The sequence below is a fragment of the Salmo salar genome, chromosome 03, assembly GCF_965601325.2.
Source record: "Salmo salar chromosome 03, fSalSal1, whole genome shotgun sequence".
Taxonomy (NCBI): domain Eukaryota; kingdom Metazoa; phylum Chordata; class Actinopteri; order Salmoniformes; family Salmonidae; genus Salmo; species Salmo salar.
In genome coordinates this window covers 62,313,355-62,335,540 of record NC_138293.1, presented here as the reverse complement: position 1 = coordinate 62,335,540, position 22,186 = coordinate 62,313,355, and the positions used below count along the sequence as shown (strand labels likewise).

Sequence of the window (22,186 nt, the reverse complement as noted above, 5' to 3'; positions counted from 1 at the left end):
CGCTTTGGACTGCTTCCAGCTCGCAAGAAACCAATGAAGACACATATACGTGACTTGTCATCCGATGTCATTACAGCGGGAAAATGTGCACGTAAACACAGAGTAGAAATCCACACTGAACCATTGCATTTTAAATCAAGTTGTAGTTATTTCTGGATTCCTATTGTCGACTCACACAGTATAAAGAAAATGATTACACATAATATCTTTATAACGGAGGAAATGTACTTTGGCTATAATTTCCAACGTCGCATGTACATACGTCCAGCTGCTAAGACGTCATATATCCGGGACATGTGCCGCGTTCCAAACAACTGGGAACTCGGAAATCTCTGACTTCCGACTAGTGCGTTCAAAACAACTGGGAACTCGGAAGAAAACTAGCTCCGACTGGGAAAAACATCGATTTTAACAATCATCCAACTCGGGCATCTTTCTAGAGCTCTGACTTTCCAACCTGAAGAAAACAAACGTCATGATTTGCCTTCATATTTTTCAGAGTTCCAAGTGGTTGTGAACACAGCAATGGACAAGCGTAGTTGGTCGAGAAATGGCAGGCTGGTCTCATAGACTAGGCGTAACATAGTAAACTAAAAGCCGTTTGATATGGTTACAGAAAGTAAAAACGAAATGAGGGTGGTTGGTTGGTCGGTCGGGGTGGATATGACAAGAACATCTAGCAACCCAAAGGTTGCATGTTCAAATCTTATCACGGACAACTTTAGAAACTTTAACTACTTACTACTTTTTAGCATGTTAGCTAACGCAAAGGTCTAAAACCCAAAGGTTGCGTGTTTGAATCTCAAAACGGACAACTTTAGCATTTTAGCAACTACTTACTACATTTGGGGCGGCAGGTAGCCCAGTGGTTAGAACGTTGGGCCAGTAACCGAAAGGTTGCTAGATTGAATCCCCGAGCTGACAAGGTAAAAATCTGTCATTCTGCCTGAACAAGGCAGTTAACCCAATGTTCCTAGGCCGTCATTGTCAATAAGAATTTGTTCTTAACTGACGTGCCTAGTTAAATATAAAATAACATGTTTTAACTACTCTGAAACTACTTAACTAAACCTTTAACCTTAATCTTAACCCCTAGCCTAGCTAACATTAGCATTAGCCACAACAAATTGTAATTCGTAACATATCATAGAAATGGATGATGGACATCCACAAATTAATAAATACCATACTAAATGTAACGTATCATACTAATTTGTGTCCCGGACTTTGTTTACTATGTTACGTCTACCCTTGAGTCCAGTTTGGAAATTGAGGTATCTGTTAGATAAATTACTATTTGGTTCAACATACAATTATGGACACTTTTTATAACACAAGTCTCTGATGGTGGAGACCGGTCTACGATAACATTAGTGTTGAAAAAAAAAAAAAATACTATAAACTGTCTAATGTTGAGCACTGCGCTGATTTATTATGAAGCTAAATTCAATTATTATTGAATGTGCGGATACCTCATGGAAGCAATAGTTGGTCTCTAGTTACCATTTGTGTGGTTGTTGGTGTGACACCACTGAGTGATGTGGTTTTTGAGGTGACACCACTGAGTGATAAAAAATACATTTGTTTTTAAGTCGGTTAGTGTCAGTTTGCTATGTTTTACGACAGAGAGGTCTCAATATCTGTGCTTACACATCATACATAGCTAGCTGTTTCTCTTTGGTCGGCTGCACAGGGCTATGGCCACTTTCTGTTTAATTTCTCAATAAAATTAAGACACATTACTCTACCCGTATCGTTTTTGTGTTCCGTATTTTGTTGTCAACTTCAGAAGTTGTTTAAATTATTTACAAGATAGTTAATGTAGTTGGAATACAATAACGTTGACTTTCATGGAAAGAAAGTTATATTTAATTGGCCCTCTACAGGTGAAACGTTGCGTCTCGCCAAGGGTGGAAGGCGGTGCAGCTCCTTGGATAGCGCTTTGGGATAGGCTGTTGCTGAGCTACCGTGAAGAATGACAGCCTTCGAGACTTCCGGTTCTAGTCATAGGGCGATAACGATAAGAGCGCAGTTGCAGAATTTATAACAGGAGCCACAATGGCGGTTGTCGTCTCTTGACAGGGCTGTGGATGTTATTAAATCCACTATCATCGCCCTAAAGATAGGCCTGGTAGATTCCCAGAGCCATTAAAAATAAACTGGAACATCTACTGCACATGAAAATACTATAATTTCTGATCAATATCAAATTAACAAGAGATAAAATTATATTAAAAGGGACCATGTAAACTGTACCAACCGGGTCAAGTTTTCATTTTGTTCGAGAAACAACATCGGCCGTTAATGACGGCTAACTGTTTGTTTATTGAACTCCAAAACCGTAAATCTAAGGAACAATAACACCTAAACTAAGCTTGGCACCGGACAAGGGAAGCTAAAAGAAAAGGGACTTATTTTTTTTCTTTCGTTTTTTACCACGCAGCATGCTAGCTACACAGAGCTAGCTAGCCAAATAGAAACGGAGAAGAGCGCACAATGCTCCGATTTATTGTTTGGGCCTTTTCAGCCAGTTTCTCTAACTAGTTAAATGCACAGGCCTTCGTTTTAGTGACGTTTTTTGGCACTAGCAACCTTGATTTTTCTGCTTTGACAAACCATGCTGCCGAACGACTTGGATAATGCGTGAGGACTAAACCTGGGCAGACTATTTTCTATTTGTCGGCCTGCTTAGAACACTGGATCTCATTTTACCGGATTTCGGAGTACTACTCTCCCGTTAATGTATTATCTCGGCTACAGAGGCCGACGCTCGGGAGAGGTTCCGCCGCTGACGTGAGGAATGCCTGGGTCGGATAGACACCATGGGACCAAGAGGAAGCCGGAATCCAACAGTAGCATTGCCCTGCCGCCCCAAACAACGAGTGGTAACAGCGGGCAACACCAGCCCCTGGTCCTGCCTCATACCTCTGCGGGCAACATGACGAGCAAGGACGGTAACCTCCAGTCAAAGTCGTCAGTGCCATCTTCTTCCAAGCGCAAACGGCATAAATCAGCCAAACATGGACGTGAGTCCGAGGTGGCTCAGGGCCCTGGTTTTTCTGCCCTCACCTCCACAGCGCCTCCTTCCGTTAGCGCCGTGAAGCCGCTGGTAGAATATGACGACATAAGTTCCGATTCGGATACTTTTTCGGACCCGCCTGCTGAAAGAGGGTCTGGGGATCGGTTAGAACCCGTCCCAGATTATAGTAAAGGGGATGGGGGCGGGGCTGTTGGTAGAGATGGTCGGGAACACAAGCACCGACACTCTCGCAAAAAGTCGAAGGATCCCAACAAAGTTAGAGACTCTGGGGAAGGGGGTCAGAGTACCAAGAAAAAAAGCAGCAAAGACCGTGAGAGAGGGAGCTCTGGGAAAGTCAAGGAGAAGGTGGCCTCCCTGTCCTCTGTAGCATCCCTGTCCTCCGGATCACGACGTCAGGGTCAGCTGGAGGCTGACTTGGGGCCAAAGCGTGGAGAGTTGCCCCCTTCCTCCCAGGCCCAAACTGCAGCCAGTGTGGGAAGCACCACATCCTCCTCCTCGTCATCTCGCAGCAAGGAGGGTGGCCGCTCCGGGAAGTCTCGCAAGGATAAGCCACAGAAGACAGAGGGACGTGAGGGGCGGGGGGATGCAACCGCCAGCCAGAGCACCTCTGCCTCTCAGAAGGTCCGGACGGAGAGGAGCCAACGCAAGTCCTCAAAGAGCCACAAGTCCAGCCCTAAGGGCAAGGGGCAGCCTTCCTCGAGCAGGGGGAGCCCTCGCCGGAAGGTAACAGCCCCTACACAGTCCCCCAGCCCCCCAAGGAGAGGGGGTAATGGAAGCCCCATGGTCAGTGGTTACAGCCAGGAGGTGGACAGCTACCACCACCAGAGACGCAGGCCGGCCCCACAGAGCCCCAGCCCCTACAGGGAGATGTCAAGGCGGAGCAGGCAGAGGTCGGACAGCCCCTACGCCAGCAGGCAGAGGTCTTCCAGCTATGAGCGAGACGACAGCCCCTACTCCAGGAGACGCTCCATCAGTCCCTATGGTAACCGCAGGTCCTCCAGCGCTAGCCCTGTGTCCCGGTGAGTATTCTAGCCTGGCCCAGGCACCTTCCATTCAGCCTGCCTCATATTCACATTTATGCTAGTAGTGTAATACGTACCAAATCACACTCTATTCCCTTTATTCAGCACTACTTTTGACCAGGTCCCATGAGACTGGTCAAAAGTAGTGGACTACAAAGGGAATATGGTGTCATTTGAGACACAGCCTAATACTAACCTGTAGCTATGGACTACTACTAGCCACCCAATCTGTTGGTTATTCACTCACTGTATGGCATGCACCTCCACACACAGAGGCATATTCACCAGTGCTGTCTAACACACATTGATTCTCACAAGTGCCCAAAGTGCCTTTTTACAGAGGCCCAGTAAGGACGCGAACGTGATAATGAACTGGTGTTGTTACTGTTGATGATCTTATTGGTCACACTGGAACATGGCCAGGCCACTGGAGGAGACGCCAGGTCCACTCTGACTGTTTCTACTGTTTGTTTTCTACCCCCTTTTGTTTGTGCTAAGGAAGTGCGTGTACTATGTGTTTGATAAAGCTGCAATATGTAACTTTTTGGGCGACCTGACCAAATTCACATAGAAATGTGAGTTATAGATCTGTCATTCTCATTGAAAGTAAGTTTAAGAAGCAGTAGATCTGTTTTATATGCGCTATTTCTATGCTTCCTGTTAAGTTTCGTTTTTGCCTCTTTAACTTTCGGTTTTGTACACCAGCTTCAAACAGCTGAAAATACAATATTTTGGGTTATAGACAATATTTCACAGTGAGTTTAGTTGGTACAATGATGCATTGCTTGTTTTGTAACAAACTGAAATTAGGACAACTAATAGAAATTTTGCAAACAGGAAATGGCGGAGAGATTTCAGCATATTGTACCTTTTTAAATCGTAAGTGGTTGAGACAGCACTTTAGACAGCTGAGGATTGAGCCATGGGTAACAGAGGGTACCTGTAGCTTCCTCTCCTGTGCTCCTAGCCTCAGGGTGTTGGAAAGGGAATGGCTAGGCCAGGTTGCAATGACCTGCACTGGCTACTTTAAACTATGGTCAGGGAAGAGACATTGATTCTATGTTCAGATGTGTCTTTGTGACACGCAGGGCTGTTTCTGCCAGGGAGTTGTTGCCTCTTGCCATGTGGTGTAGAGGGGGAAGGGAAACCTATGGACGTCGGGAGAGGCATCACATTGGGCTCAGACAGACAGGCAAGTCCTGTGTGCTCCAGTCTAGGGAAACCGTATGAGGAGCTGTGGTCTTTGGAGCAGGAGAGGGCATGGGTTGGGGGATAGGCTACACTAGCCAGGCAGCGGGCTGATGTTAGCTCTCCAGGAACGGGGTTGGACAGCCTTGGGCTAGGCTGTTGACATTCAGCCATTTTGATTTTGTGTTGCATCAGTGAGTGGACCTTGAGCTTCTGTTGGTGAGAGGTGGCATAGCTGTACGATAAAACTAGGCCCTCCGTAGTGATTGTTAAAAGGTTCTCTGCTGTCAGTAGACCCTATTGAAAGATGCTGCTGGTGAATCATGTTGGTGTAGTCTTTTTATTTCATTTTCTTTTATTTAACCTTTTTATTTAACTAGGTAAGTCAGTGAAGAACAAATTGTTATTTACAATGACGGCCTACCCCAGCCAAACCCTAACCCGGACGACGCTGGGCCAATTGTGCGCCGCCCTATGGGACTCCCAATCATTGCCGCTTGTGATACAGCCTGGAATCGAACCAGGGTCTGTAGTGACGCCTCTAACACTGAGATGCAGTGCCTTAGACCACTGCGCCACTCGGGTGCCAGTCGAGCATGTAGCTAACTGTAGGCTATTTGTTTAGTCTAGCTAATTAACTTCAATGTCCCAGTTATTAACTTATAAGAATCACATTTTAGATTTAGTTTGTAGACTTGTATAAGTTTTCATGCTCAGGGACATATTCACTTGCTACTAGTTCATTTGTTTTCCTAACCTTCAAACAAATGATGGAATCTGAATGTTGTCTCCGCAATTAAAGGGATACTTAATGATTTTCGTCAGTGCCATCTTCTTCCAAGCGACCTTTATGAGGCCGTCATTGTAAATAAGAATTTGTTCTTAACTGATTTGCCTAGTGAAATAGAGTCAGATCAACTTGTGGATACCATTTTTCTGTCTGCATGCATTTTGAAGGAAGTTGCCAACTAGCGCCAGCAGAATTGCTTACTAGTTAGCATTGTCTCGCAAAACTACCTCTAACTTCCTTCATACTGGACACAGATAAAAATGGTATAGATGAGTTTATCTCACTCTGCCAAAATCCCGAAGTATCCCTTTAAGTATGTTCAGAATCTTTATACTTTTCATCTTACATCTCCCACATTTGAATAAGGGTTACTTTGATGGTTATCAAAAGTATGTATGGTGATGAGGTGTTTGAATTTATGTCCCTAAGCTATTTGGAATGTTGAGGTTAACCCACAAGACAGTAGACTTCTGGAGTACGTTTGTACACACATTGCTTTAGTCTGAACTTAAAGTAGCCAAAGGTTGTCCCCCTGGCTGACCTAATTGTATGTCTGTATGCTGACTAAGGGAATGGGAAGTGTAGCTTATATGGAAGGAGACACAACTCCTTTTATGTGTAAACGCAGTCAGTGTGCTATCTCAGCAAATGGCGCTACCTCTCTGAACTCGTCTCTAACGTAGCTTGGACCAGGGTCCTGCCTCTCCAACACACGTGAGCGCCAGTTGACCACTTACGAACCAGTTGAGTTACAGAAAAGGATCCAATTTGGTAGCACAGTTGGTGAAATGTCAAGCTAGCTGTGGAGTGAGCTTGCCGCATGGTCTTACCTCATTATATAAACATAACACACGTTCCGTACTTATCATTTGCAGTGGTGTGCCATTTGTTGTTTTTATTAATACACAAGTGCACAATGCCCCAGTAATGTCAAATGTCCTCCCTTCTAGTTCCTCTTTCTTGTTGCTCACTCCCAACTTAGAGAGAGAGAGAGAGAGAGAGAGAACTTGCAGCCAACAAGGAATGATTGTTTTCCTGACATCTTGCCTCTTCTCTCTCCAGGCGCTCAGTTCGCTCCCGGAGTCGTTCGCCGCCTTTCTCCTCTTCCCGTCGCTCCTCCTCTCGCTCTCGCAACAAGAAGCATTCGTCCTCTGCCGGGGGGGGCGGGTCTCACAGCAGCCGGCCCACCAGCCGCTCCCCACCCTCCTCCCGCCTGCCACTCAACTCCAGCCTGGGGGCGGAGCTTAGCCGGAGGAAGAAGGAGCGCCAGGCTGCGGTGGCTGCAGCTCGCCCCCCCTCCCCTCCACCTTCCTCACGCAAGTCCAAGGGGTCCACCTCACGCCCCCCTAAAGCTGAGCCCGAGAGAGTACCTGAGAGAGACTTTGTCCAAGTCACGGACCTCCAGCCTCCACCCATTGCGCCCCAGGACACTCTTGTTGGCGAAGAACACGGCTCTGCATCTCCACCCTCCACCTTCTCATCTCCTGCTCCCCCTTTGCCCCCCGGTCAGACGACCCCACTACCTCCACCTCCTCTGCCCTCCACCCCTGTCACCCAACTTCAGCCACCTACACCCCAGGGCCAGACTGAGACCAGCCTCGCACCCTCCACAGCCCTCTCCTCCTCATTGTCGTCTCCCCAGTCCAAATCTCCTGCCCCCATGCCCACACGCAGCCCTGCCCGCCTGACACCCATCCACAAGACCTCCACTCTGCCCCCCCTGCCTTTACCACCCATGCTAGTGGGAGACTGCCAGGACAGGTAAGCCATGAAACGCACACACATACACAACTCTCCTCTCCCCAGTCCTGTTGCTTGGCAAACCTGTAGTCATCAACAGAACAGCCATTAGGCCAATACAGTAGGCTCAGGTTTCACCCAACAGTCAGTCTCTCTGAAACACACACCTGCCTGCAGTACAGTACTGGAATTCTGAACAGATTACCTGAATGCTCTGTAGGCGATGTCTTAGCTGCCATTAGACCACGAGTATGTCAAGTAGTAAAAATAGGCCTACATGGGACTTAAAAATGATCACTAACTCCTTGCAGCCTTGTCAAATTCAGTGCTTCCTCTACAGTGGACTGCACTGGCCAAAATGGCTGCCAAAGTGAAACTGTAGTTCATGGGCCCCACATCCCTTTGTCATGGTAATTGGGGATACATTTGTGCTACAGACACATAAGGAAAAGAAAATCCATACTCACTAGAGAAACGATGATGCGGTGGAGTAATGAAATGCTCTTTTTCTCTCCTTCCTTCTTTACCTTCGATCTCTCGCTCTCCCTTTTTCTCTCTCTCCCGCCATCAGTCCGAAGAAGTCCACTCCTCCTCAGAGGTCTTCCAGGAAGGAGAAAGAGGTGCGGAATCGGCCGTCTCTGATCGACCTCCCGCTGCCCCCCACGCTGGCCGGAGGAGACCCCTCGCCCCCTCAGTCCCCCGTCTACCGAGCTCCACCTCCACCCCTGTCCGCTCTCAAGAAGAGACCAAAGTGAGTTCCTACCTGCTCAACCTAACCTACCCTTCTCCTTATCAATTCCCCCAAACCACCTATCTACACTCCTCTTTTCCACAGCCCTCCTCTCCCATCGCAGCCTATTTCCTTTCAATAAAAAATAAGCACAAGATGGTACAAAGTTATCATCAAGGGCTTATTCCGTGAGGTAAAGCGTTTCCTAATACCAAGTCTCCTCGGCTCTCCTGTCTAGGTTTTGCTGTCCTCGCTATGGCGAACGCAAACAGACACAGAGCGACTGGGGCAAACGCTGCGTGGACAAGTTTGACATCATCGGCATTATCGGGGAGGGCACCTACGGCCAGGTGTACAAGGCCAAGGACAAAGACACCGGTGAGAGCCCCGTGTGCTGCCCTTTCACTGGCATACCTGTGTTTTGTTGTTCTTGAGAGCGGCACAAATGATCACCATGCCTGCGGTATGTGTGTATGCTATGGGGTGTTGTGACTGATCTCGCCTCCCCATGTCCCCTTTGCTCTAGCCTCTCTGTATGTGTCTTTCAGAGGAATTTGAAATTAAGCAGAAGACACATTTCCGTTGGGCGTCCGTGTACATTGGACAAATGTGTTTTTATTTAGCACATTTATTAAACTTTTGATCGGGACAATCGACAGAGTTGGTACAGTAAAACGGACGTTTTCATCCACCTCCTACATTGGACAGTGACGTAATCTGTAATGTTAATTTTCTCCTGTCCTCCAGGTGAGCTGGTGGCTCTGAAGAAGGTGCGTCTGGACAATGAGAAGGAGGGCTTCCCCATCACGGCCATCCGAGAGATCAAGATCCTCCGCCAGCTCAACCACCGCAGCGTGGTCAACATGAAGGAGATCGTCACAGACAAACAGGACGCACTGGACTTCAAGAAGGACAAAGGTGTGTGGAAAGGGGGACTGTGTGTGTGTAGGGTTTGTGCTTGGTGTATGTCTGTGCCTGTATGCGTGTGTATGCGCATCCCCCTTATCCCTGCCTGTTCCGTCAGGTGCCTTCTACCTGGTGTTTGAGTACATGGATCATGACCTGATGGGTCTACTGGAGTCAGGGCTGTGTCAGTTCTCCCAGGAACACGTGAGGAGCTTCATGAGACAGCTGATGGAGGGACTGGACTACTGCCACAAGAAGAACTTCCTGCATAGAGACATCAAGTGCTCCAACATACTGCTCAACAACAGGTACTGGTGTAGCATGGTAATATCACGGTACCAAAACGTTATGATACCAACATTTTAACATACCTTAGTACTGTTTCGTATGATACCACTGAATCTTTCAGCCCTACCGATCTAAAGAACCTGCTGCCGCCTGTTATAAAATCTTTATAAAGTCATTTGGGTTTATAAAGTCAGTTGAATTGAAGCGTCAGCCACTAGTCTCTTATATGCACAGGTCCAATGCCACTTCACTTTCATGCTCATATCACGTATGGCAGCTATAATCAGCCAGCCTCATCCCCTCCCAGCCCTCATTAACCTGCTTCTCTCAGCATCCCCTCCCAGCCCTCACTCACCTGCTTCTCTCAGCATCCCCTCCCAGCCCTCACTCACCTGCTTCTCTCAGCATCCCCTCCCAGCCCTCACTCACCTGCTTCTCTCAGCATCCCCTCCCAGCCCTCATTAACCTGCTTCTCTCAGCATCCCCTCCCAGCCCTCACTCACCTGCTTCTCTCAGCATCCCCTCCCAGCCCTCACTCACCTGCTTCTCTCAGCATCCCCTCCCAGCCCTCACTCACCTGCTTCTCTCAGCATCCCCTCCCAGCCCTCACTCACCTGCTTCTCTCAGCATCCCCTCCCAGCCCTCACTCACCTGCTTCTCTCAGCATCCCCTCTCAGCCCTCACTCACCTGCTTCTCTCAGCATCCCCTCCCAGTCCTCACCTGCTTCTCTCAGCATCCCCTCCCAGCCCTCACTCACCTGCTTCTCTCAGCATCCCCTCCCAGTCCTCACCTGCTTCTCTCAGCATCCCCTCCCAGCCCTCACTCACCTGCTTCTCTCAGCATCCCCTCCCAGCACTCACTCTCACCTGCTTCTCTCAGCATCCCCTCCCAGCCCTCACTCACCTGCTTCTCTCAGCATCCCCTCCCAGCCCTCACTCACCTGCTTCTCTCAGCATCCCCTCCCAGTCCTCACCTGCTTCTCTCAGCATCCCCTCCCAGCACTCACCTGCTTCTCTCAGCATCCCCTCCCAGCCCTCACTCACCTGCTTCTCTCAGCATCCCCTCCCAGCCCTCACTCACCTGCTTCTCTCTCCGTGCCCTCTACATGTACATCTATTCCTCCATTAGTTTTTTAAATATAATTTATCCGTGATGGCGAGTGGGGAGAGACCCTGATAAGTCTTCTGTTAGATTTGTACATTATGTTACATGCGAGCAGTTCGAGCAGTGTTGTTACATTGTATAATTTCATAGCCTGTTATAACCAAGAACACAGGTCAGTCTGAGTAGACTTTGCAAGTTCACTGTCATACAGCCCCTGAGTGTCAGAGAGGGGAAATGGAGCACAGCTTCACGACAGGCGTGCTTGCAGCTTTACAGAAAAGAAAAGAGCTCGTCTCTAGCCTAAACTGCAACAACAGCAAAACATCTGAGCAATATTACCAGAGATACCTTTCTGTCTTTCTAGCAGGATTCGTGCACAATATTACCAGAGATACCTTTCTGTCTTTCTAGCAGGATTCGTGCACAATATTACCAGAGATACCTTTCTGTCTTTCTAGCAGGATTCGTGCACAATATTACCAGAGATACCTTTCTGTCTTTCTAGCAGGATTCGTGCACAATATTACCAGAGATACCTTTCTGTCTTTCTAGCAGGATTCGTGCACAATATTACCAGAGATACCTTTCTGTCTTTCTAGCAGGATTCGTGCGCATTTTATATAATTTCACAAACCATGTTGCGGGCAGTTTTAAACTAATCCCCAGTCTCTGACGTTTTTCAGTCATGTTACCTAGCTAGCTAACAACCTGGTAACTTGACAGTAGGTTTAGACTAATTTGATTGGCACAGGAGGAAAGGAAAAGGGTCTGCTACTCATGAGATGTCCTTCAAAGCCAGATTCATATAGGCCTAATGTAAGCCTAAACTGTATCAAAAAAATCTTTCTTTCTGGGGCTCCTTAAATTCTGTTTGGTTCCTAACGTTTTAAAAGTTGTGGAGCAGTGTGTGTGTTTGTGGGAGAGAGAGAGGCGTGTGTGTTTATGAGAGAGGGAGACAGAGAGCGCGTGAGGGAGTGTGTCTGTGTTAACTGAAGAGAAAGGTGTCGTGCAGCGTTTTCCCCTTACTGCTACAATTTAATAAAAAAAAATGATTTTACCTTTATTTAACTAGGCAAGTCAGTTAAGAACAAATTGTTATTTTCAATGATGGCCTGGGAACAGTGGGTTTAACTGCCTTGTTCAGGGACAGAACAACAGATTTTATCCATGTCAGCTCAGGGATTTGATCTTGCAACCTTTTGGTTACTAGTCCAACGCTCTAACCACTAGGCTACCTGCCGATCATTATGCATGTCTTTTCCTCCAGCCAAATCACACGTAGGCCTTTACAAATATGAGCAAATCAGCCATTTTATGCAGTTAAATGCAATGTGTTGTATTGAGTAGAAGTGTGAATTTCAGTGACAGATTTTTGCGTAGCACATGCACTGAACGTTTAGAAAAAACGGGAACAAGCGTCCGGGAGACGGGGTGAACAGGATGCTAAGCCACAGACCCCCCCCCACCATGGTATCGCGATACTTCTTGGTATCGTGATACTTGGCCTGGTATCGTATCATTAGTAAAATGTTGGTATCGTGACTAATAGGTTCACAAGGAGGAAGGAACAGTGTTTCCCCATCCCTGGTCCTTGGGCCGGTCCGTGAGATGTATCTGGCTGGTCGCTGAGATGCTTCACTGTCCATTTTAAACGATACAGTTCCGCAGTGCTAGTTTTAATGGTAGACTCAACGAGATGACGAGCAGCACCGCAGATAATGAGATGAGCGTGACGCAAGACTTTCCTGTCACACAGAGTATCTGCGATTCACGCTGCTACAACATAGTATGTACGGGACAAAAACAGCGGCCGAGTTCAGCCTCGCGCTTCAACGCTCTTAGTTGTCGTGGAAATTGACCCACTACTGCTGAATACTTTGTGCATCTACGTCATCTCGCTGAGTCTACCTTTAATGTAAGCAGTTCCCCAAGGAGGGAAAAACATAGCTTTGCCGGTCCCTGCTATTAACAATTGACACACTAACCTAGAATGTTATGGTAATGGAAACGGTAGTAGTTTGTGTGGTTTTAGTAGTAAGCACAGGGAGTTGTTTGAAATGATTGTTGGAGCTATAGTAGGATTGGGTTTTTCCTTTTGATTGGTGCTTCTGTCAATGTGCAACGTTCTACCATGGGAATTCAAATGCCCTTTCCTCTGCCTCGCTGTTGTGATTGAATTATTCACTTAGTGAGGGTTGTGTAAGGTAGCAGCTGTAGAATGTAATGCGTTGTCTTGTTATTGAGTTTGATTCTCTGTCTCTAACTTCTTTATCTCTCTCCTTGTGCAGTGGTCAGATCAAACTGGCTGACTTCGGTTTGGCCCGCCTCTACAACTCAGAGGAAAGGTGAGACTTGGATTTCTCAAGTTGCTTTGGAGCAACGATGACATCACCATAAAGTCAGTGGTCCTTCCTGCCCCTGGTTCAACCCTTTTGAACTGTGACCCTCACACGGGCCTTTTCTCATTTGGGAAAAAGCCCGTCCTTCACCCTCTCCTATGTCCGCTCTCCTCTGTGATCCGGAAACCGATAAGTGGTCAAGGAAATGCCAATTCGTTAGTAGGCGACCGGAACAGTGTCCTTCCCTCCTTGATAGCCACCTTTAGCCATGTGTATCCTACCAGAGTCCTTCACGGAAGAGTTTTGATATCTGCCACAGCCCCTTTGAATCCACTTTTGTTTTGTTGGAGGAGAAAAGCATTCACACAAACAATATGCTGCTTATCGTTTTATCTGTATCTATTTTTATCACGTTACTCATTTGGGATCCACCCCTGTAAACCTAATTTGCCTGATTATCCGTGAGTGGAGGAGTCTCATTTCATACAAGCCACATTTTCATCCATGTTCCTTCGCCTCTCCTCCATTACCTTTTTCAAAAGAAGGCGAGAGAGGACGTGGGAGTTGAGCAAATCCAGTTGAGAAAAGGCCTCTGTTGCCATTGCGGTCAGAATGAAAACGTCTATCTATTCCAGTGATTCCCCAATAGGTGGAGCTGTGTCCTGTATAAAGAGGTTTTGCCTCCCATCAGCCCATTGTTGAGAGATGAATTGTGGGTGTTTTGACACTGGAGGGCATAGTAAATGTACTTTATCTGTGTGTTATATCTGAATGTCCCCTTCCCTGCTCCCTCCAGTCGACCCTACACTAATAAAGTAATCACGCTATGGTACCGCCCCCCTGAGCTCCTCCTGGGAGAGGAGAGGTACTCTCCAGCCATCGACGTCTGGAGCTGCGGGTTAGTACAAACTCACCTTGCTGCACACACACACCGTCATGCACCTGGACACTGATTCTGTACATGCCCAAGAACACTCATTCCCTGTGCAGGTTTATTGGTGCACAAACATTTCATTCACACATATATTCTCCAATCGAGCAAGCGCCACGTAGGGAAACAGATTGTACTTACCTTATTGTTCCACATGGTGTCACTATAAAACTGCTATATCATTTTGACTGAAGTAGTCGGAGCGCTAAACCTAATGATTGGCAGATAATTATCACTCTTAACAAATCCTAACTCAAGATTTGTGAATGCTTTTTTTTAATGTGAGTGGCCAACATTGTCCATTGAATGTTTGTTCACAGGTGCATTCTGGGAGAATTGTTCACCAAGAAGCCCATCTTCCAGGCCAATCAGGAGCTGCTGCAGTTAGAGTTGATCAGGTATGCTGCTATTGCCCCCTGCTGCCTGGAAGACTGCATCTCCACATTACAATCCTGTCTGACATGGCAACCTATCTTATATAGCAGCCATACTCAACAGGTAGAACGCAGTCCAGACCCAGAATGGGGTGAATACGGACCGCGGGTCCTGACTTTCTTGTTTTTGGAACTCAGTCGGGCTTTCAACCTACTGCGGTTGAGTGCAATTTCTAAAATTTGGAAGTGCATGGGCAGGCTTCCTCATGTCATTCACTGACAGATCTTAAAGAGATGTTTTTAACTTGTCATAAATGTCCAGTTGATGTTAACTAGATAGGTAAGTTGACCAGCTACCTAAATCTTGTAGTTATCATGGCCAAATGATGTGCCCAGGGGCCTCGACCCACATTGGTCCCCCATTTTAGATTTTGTTGAGTCACTCGGGTATCGTTTGAACACACAAGAAATGGCCAAATGTGTAGAATTGCAGGAAATTAGCTCATTAAAAGTATGTTCTATCCGCCAACAAGAGGGGTGTGAACCATTTCGGGTCGTATGGGTTGCAAGGTTGGAGGTTGTTACTACGGTGATAAATGACTTCCCATCCGGGCCTTTGCCGCCTAGGATATTTGTGTGACTGGATCTTCTCAAATAGGAGTTGAATAGCCCTGCTATATATTGCACTACTTTTGACCAGAGCTCTAAGAGCCTTGGTCAAAAGCATTGCACTATATAGGGAATAGGGTGCCATCTGGGATAGGACCCATGTTTACCACAGCTTTAACTCTCTCCCTGTCTCAGTCGTCTGTGTGGGAGCCCCTGTCCCGCTGCCTGGCCTGACGTCATCAAGCTGCCCTACTTCAACACCATGAAGCCCAAGAAACAGTACCGCCGACGGCTACGCGAGGAGTTTGCCTTGTACGCCACATGACATACACACCATGGGATATTCTTGTCCTTTCATCAGTATGATAGTTGTGGCAGTACATCAGTTGTTGAGGCTATTTGTTTGACTCGCGTTGTCTAATTTTGCTCTCTCTCTCTCGTACTCTCTGTCAGTCTGCCTGCTCAGGCCCTGGACCTGCTGGACCGCATGCTGACCCTTGACCCTGCGCGGCGCTGCACGGCCGAACAGGCCCTCAATAGTGACTTCCTGTGTAACGTGGAACCCAGCAAGATGTCCCCGCCCAAGTGAGGACCTCGTCTTTGCCCTGTCTTTTCCTGGGCCCATTACATCTAGAGAAAAACCTCAAACTATCTACCACCATACTCCCAACACCCTTATTGCTTTCTTTGTCACACCAACACCCCTCTCGATTTCTTTTCCATACACCTAACTTTGCCTCTCTTTCTGTATCTCTCCCTCATGCATTCATCACCCCGTTTTTGCTTCTGTATCACTCTCTCTCGCTCTCTCTCTCCAGTCTCCCTCACTGGCAGGACTGCCACGAGCTGTGGAGTAAGAAACGGCGGCGCCAGCGTCAGAGCGGGCTGCCCGAGGATGTGCCTGTGCCCAAAGTGCCCCGTAAGGACCCCTCGGGGGCTTCCAGTGGAGAGAACAGCCGGCCCCAAGCCAGCCCAGCTGGAGCCCCGCCCCCTCCACCCGGAAGACCACCCTCCTCAGCCATCTCAGCCAATGAGCTAGCAGGTCAGGCCGACACAGTAGTCACAGTTCGCTACTATAGAAGAACATACCCTTATCCAAATGTCTCCTTGGTTAGATAGTGGCTGCACAGGCAGACGAGGGTTGTAAGTCTATAATGTGAACACATGTTGTCTCCATACACTCTCAGCAGGCTTCTGTCTACAGTATGTGTGACCATTGTCTCTCTCCCATCAGGCCTGGGTGCTGCAGCGGAGCAGCTGAACCAGACAGAGCTGGCTGTACTGTTGAACCTGCTGCAGAGACAGACAGACCTCAGCCTGCCTCAGATGGCCCAGCTCCTCAACGTCTCCTCCAACCCAGAGAGCCAGCAGCAGCTAGAGACCCTTAGCCAGTCCCTGTCTGCCCTGACCGAGGCCTCCCACCACCGGGGGGCCTCAGAGGACCAGGGTCCGGCTAGGTCCCAGCCCCCCGAACCTCCCCCAGAGCCTCAGGAGCCCTCCCCGCACCACAGCGAGCCGCCCCTCAGCCAGGACGACCAGACCAACCTCCTGGCCCTCCTATTGGGCCAGCTCATTAAGCCGCAGGCCGAGGGGACTGAGCAAGGCGACGAGAGCAATGGCGTCCAATCAGAGGAGGCGGTGCCTCGCGGTTCGTCTGCCTCCACTGCTGACCGCAAGGGCAAGTCTGGGTTCAGTCTCTAGGGGGAGGGGCAGAGAGCACTGGGTCAGGGGGATCTCACAGGGGACTGGTGGACGAGGGGGAGGAGACTGGGCGGAGGGTGACGCCCCGTCATAGCTTCCCTGTCATGGTGCGGATCTTGTCATCGATTATTTTTCTGCTTACCATAAAGCAGTTGTAAATTCCTTTATAAACGAGCTGATGAGATGAAAGATCTTAACTAAATGGCAAACCGGAAGAAAGATTCCATGGTTACTTTAAATATTTTTTGAGGAAGATGAGTTTTATGTTGTCTAGACCCACCTCCTATCAACAACAGTTTCACCCCCCTACCCATCTTTTGTCTGTCTCACCTGTCTCCTACTTAAAAGGCTACTTTCACCCACTCAGTCACACATAGGTGGAAACATACCATACATGAAGTTGGCAAGTTCTCAAGATGTCTGACCAGAGAGTGGCTTCGGACGCCCAGGTCACATGGACTGGGCTTTGGGCACAAGGACTTTTCTCATTGGTGTGAATGTAAACTAAGAGAAGGTTTGTAGTTTTACAGCGTTAGAAAGAAAATGGTTCACTCTTCCTTTCACTCTGCCTCTTTATCACCCTGTTTTCTTTTCCCATTCCCTCTTTCTCTCTCATTTCTCCATTTGTTAAAGCAGGTTTCTTGGATTGTTCTTCCTTCCATAAAAATATATTGCTTTAAAACCAGTCTGTAATGTCAACATTTTTATGAAGAAAGTCTAATAAATTATCAAGCAAAAATATATGTTTTGAACCTTAGACTTCACCTGCATGTCTTTCTTATTAACTTTTATTTAAATCACACATTTTAATTTTATTTTTGTATGTTGTCTTTTACATTAGACCTCGGAATCATCCGACGCTAGTAAAGCGTTCTCCTCTGTAGTCTGTCTATCTGTAGTCACCCTACTGTTGGCACTTAAAGCAACAACCCTGTTGCCTAGGAAACAACTGTAGCAGCAGTGTTGCCCGGTAGCCATGACAGCAGACTGAGAAGGCATCTCTCTGTCTCAGCTTTATGGCCTGCATGGAGCTTTATGCACCTCTCTCCCTGTAGTGTCACCCCCCCCCCTCCCCAAACTTCAGGTTTTACCCCTCCCTATCCATAATAACCCATGCTCGTATTGTTGTTGAAATATAACTGAGTGTCTGTCAGGGTTGAACAAACCCTAAGGTGAGAATCCCCCTCTACTATGTAAAGCGCTTTGGGTGTCTCGAAAAGCGCTATATGAATCCAATCGATTATTATTGTTATAAACACGCCCCCATGTCCTGCTTCTTTCTTGTGTTGTTCACATACGTGTGAATAAATGTTATGTTGATTATTTAGGCCACCATGAGGTCTTTTGATATTCCATCATCTCTCAACATTACAACTTGTCTGTCAACATTCAAAAATGTTACCTACTTAAGGATTTTATAACATACCAGTCACCATGAACCAAGAGGGGAGAAATAACGTAGGTGGCACACCTCCAGACTAATTTAGAGAATGAACATTTATCATAATCACAATTGTGGTATTTAGTAGCAATATCAACCCATGACAACTACACGTTTTACTCATCCAATTAAAACAGTAGCCTATTGGAAACATTTATCCAACTGAAACGACTTGTTGAGTGGATGGTGAGGATCCAGCGGTAGGAATGGTACATGATCTCCCTCTGCTGGCCAAGGTGGGAAATACAGCTGTACGTTGTCTAGACCCCACTCGCAGACACTTACCTGGTTCTCTGGGACGTTTCACTAAAGGGAATTGAATAAAAATGTGTCTGTAGTGTAGATGGTGCAAATGTCCAGGTGAAATCTCACTGTAACTGTGTGCTTTGTGTTTCTTGTAAATATCTGATTGACTTGTTTTCTCTGACCCCACCCCCCCTCAGACTGTGCAGTCACCAAGCGGAAGCAGCCGATCGGAACAAATCAGGTCCCTCCATCCTCCGAGCGACGTCCCCCCTCTCCGCCTGGCACTCCACCCTCAGCCCTCCTCCCCCCTGGCCAGCAGCAGCCCAGCTCTGAGCCCGGGCCCGGTCAGGACATCAGCCCAGCGGTGGCAGCCGCCCTGCTGCAGCTCATCTCTCAGCAGGACCCAGAGGCTGGGGCCCCCCAGCGCAGCAGGGACCACTCCCCCGCCGTGGGTACCCCTGTCCGGGGACAGCCACCCCCTGCCTGGACGACTGACTCCCCTAAACCATCTCCTGCCAGAGAGCCTCCTACTGGCATGGAACCCGCTGCCTCTGCTATCCCAGCACAGTTCCCCAAGGACCAGGACCTCCGCTTTGCCCACAGGACCGCTCGCTGATCCTGGGTGGGCCTGTTTAGAGACCTGGGGTACAATGGGCCGACGAACAGGAGCCAGGGACACCTACTGTACTGATAATGATGATACTATAGACCAGTCTCTCTAGGTGGGCACAGAAGAGCATCTCACCTGAGCAGGTTGTGTATATTGGAAGATGTGAGGTAGATGGCTGTGAGATTGTTAGTCTGAAGGAAAGAGCACGTCTTTGGGTTAGGATGTTATTGTGAAGATGGACAGTGTTGGTTTGGCTAAAGGACAAGCTAAGCCCCACTCTAGACAGACAGACTGGGGTTGGGCCTTGGTGAGGTGCTAGACCTGGAGGTGGGACAAACTTCCACACCCTTCAATCACTAACACTGCCCCTCCTCCTGGACCTCCTGACTTGCTGAAGAAGTTGGATCCTAACGAGTTCCACACGTGGAATGTGATCAGCTGTGATTTTTTTTGGTTTAATTTGCAACTCAAATGATTGTTATGTCTACTGCAGTGCCCTCTAACGATGAGGCTATCAGTGGGTTTTGGAGTCTGGTGTCCTCACTCCTCTTCATCTGCAGTTGAATGGGTGGGGGTTGGTGTCTGCTACGTATGACACCGGTGGAACAAAGAACAAGTCTGAAATGTAGAGGTGGTTAACTGGGGGTCAGTGGGGGTGCAGATGTAAAACACTGGGACTGAGAGTGAGTTAACTACTCAGTCAGTCTCATCATGCTAGCTGGCTCCTGACTTTCGACCTTGTGCCTCCTTTGTGACCTTAGCAACCCCTGAATGATCTTTGCCCGCAGGGAAGAGTTGGGTTGTTTCTTCTGTTCTGGAAGGCACATTAACAAGAGAAGGCATGGCTCAAAATACATTAGCATACCTTGTGTGTCCTTGGCCAAAGGTACTGTAAAATAAGGTATTTGGGTCTCAGTCCTATCTCCCCTTGTTGTCTCTCTCGCTCAATCTATGTATGTCAGCCCCAGTTAGCTTTCCCATGTAGAAATGAAAATGTTCATTCTCGAACGCTCTCTCTCTAGTAACAGGTACATGTGTCTCTCTAACCCTCATACTCACTCTGCTACACTCAGACACTGTCTCATTAACTGCTCTACTATACTCACTAGTCTTTCATTGACCCTCTGGTCACAGCTAGCAAGCCGGTCACCCAACCCCGTAGCAACTGGACACCTATAGACCTACACACACACACACCTCTCCAAAGCTTTCCCTGACGATCTCTGATAGCCTTGTTATCTTTTGCCTCCCTGCCTAATTCTGTGCAGCAAATACGTTTTTGTGTGATTTATTTTCTACTTTAAAGACAAAGTTAGATGTTAAAAAGATGGTCCATGGTTTTGTTTCCTTTGTTTTGTTTTGGGAAGGGAGAAATTGGGAAGAGATCTGACTTTGGGTTTCATGTGACCATGTGACTGTAAAAGATGATATTTTGTAATATGTGTTTTCTCGGTTCAATTTATTAAAGGAAATCATGCGACCAGAAAGTTTTAAAGTGATGTGCTTTATTCTCTTGTCATGTACACAGAGTATACAAAACATTAGGAACACCTTCCTAATATTGAGTTGTAGCCCTTTTGCCCTCAGAACAGCCTCAATTAGTCATGGCATGGACTCTACAAGGTGTCGAAAGCATTCCACAGGTTGAGAGCTTCATGTTCCTTGGTGTCCACATCACCAACAAACTAGAATGGTTCAAACACACCAAGACAGTCGTGAAGAGGGCACGACAAAACCTTTTCTTCCTAAGGAGACTGAAAAGATTTGGCATGGGTCCTCAGATCCTCAAAAGGTTCTACAGCTGCAACATCGCGTACGGCCCAGTACATCACTGGGGCTAAGCTGCCTGCCATCCAGGATCTCTACACCAGGTGGTGTCAGAGGAAGGCCCTAAACATTGTCAAAGACCCCAGCCACCCCAGTCATAGACTGTTCTCTCTACTACCGCATGGCAAGCGGTACCGGAGTGCCAAGTCTAGGACAAAAAGGCTTCTCAACAGTTTTTACCCCCAAGCCATAAGACTCCAGAACAGGTAATCAAATGGTTACCTGGACTATTTGCATTGTGTGCCCCCCGACTGCTGCTACTCTGTTTATCATATATGCATAGTCACTTTAACTATACATTCATGTGCATACTACCTCAATTAGCCCGACTAACCTGTGCCCCCGGACATTGGCTAACCAGAATATCTGCATTGTGTCCCACCACCCGCCAACCCCTCTTTTACGCTACTGCTACTCTGTTTATCATATATGCATAGTCACTTTAACCATACCTACATGTACATACTACCTCAATCAGCCCGACTAACGGTGCCTATATATAGCCTCGCTACTGTTACTATTCAGTTGTTACTGGGTTTTTTTTATTTCCTTATCTATTGTTCACCTAATACCTGTTTTTTACTTAAAAATTGCACTGTTGGTTAGGACCTGTAAGTAAGCATTTCTCTACACCTGTTGTATTCGGCGCACGTGACAAAAAAACTTTGATTTGATTTGTTAATGTTTTGTATGCTCAGTGTATTTTGCTTGTTAGAATTCAGAATGGCCACTAGGTGGCACATTGAATCATCTTTCTCTCAAATGCTTTCTCTCACACTCTCACACACATACACATTCACACAGGGCCGCTGGAGAACGTGTGGCTATGCATACACATACACACAGGGCCGCTGGAAAACGTGTGGCAAGGCATAATTTGCCACAGGACTTTTCAATCAGGTGTGGCGCTACTATTGATTTAGTTTAATAAAATCTATTGCCGCACATTTTTTAAAAGGGGCAAATAACCTTTTTTTTTTTTTTTTTTTTATCGATTTGAGAACTCATGCACAATTTCAGTACTAAACATCGAGTGCTGCTGCAGGCTCTGTGCGTGTCTTGACCAATCAGTCACGGAAATTGCAGTTTCGCGCTGGCCGGGCACAAATCTCTCCACTTTCTTCCGGTATTTATTTAGAAAGCGCGATGAGCAAAAACTCATACATAAATGTAGCAGCATTAGTGATCTGACATGCTTTATTGGATGGAAACGAGACCATTTTTCAGTCTGATCAACTATAGGCTACTAACAGCAGCTGTCCCTCTGGCCAAGGTAAACGAAGCGGTAACGTTGGGCAT

At 47.4% G+C, this 22,186-nt stretch overlaps 1 protein-coding gene and 1 non-coding gene across 3 annotated transcripts; both read left to right on the top strand.

Moving 5' to 3' along the window:
* Positions 1–2,016: 2,016 nt before the first annotated feature.
* Positions 2,017–20,547, top strand: LOC106601005 (uncharacterized). Of its 2 annotated transcripts, none has more exons than XM_014192844.3 (14): positions 2,017–4,059; positions 7,103–7,801; positions 8,352–8,531; positions 8,749–8,888; positions 9,258–9,428; positions 9,535–9,724; positions 13,098–13,154; positions 13,945–14,046; positions 14,400–14,477; positions 15,258–15,374; positions 15,516–15,647; positions 15,881–16,104; positions 16,297–16,740; positions 18,648–20,547. In XM_014192844.3, the coding sequence occupies exons 1-14, from the start codon at positions 2,801–2,803 to the stop codon at positions 19,064–19,066; spliced, it is 4,212 nt and encodes a 1,403-aa protein (XP_014048319.1). In that variant the 5' UTR covers positions 2,017–2,800; the 3' UTR covers positions 19,067–20,547. The 2 variants fall into 2 exon arrangements, 1 of the variants encoding a protein (XP_014048319.1); XR_006769178.2 differs by having other exon boundaries at positions 2,019–4,059; positions 16,297–17,277; positions 18,648–18,857.
* On the top strand, positions 8,087–8,223 carry LOC123741957 (small nucleolar RNA SNORA5). Its single transcript, XR_006769480.1, has one exon. It is a non-coding gene; the product is annotated as a small nucleolar RNA SNORA5 (small nucleolar RNA).
* Positions 20,548–22,186: the final 1,639 nt, after the last annotated feature.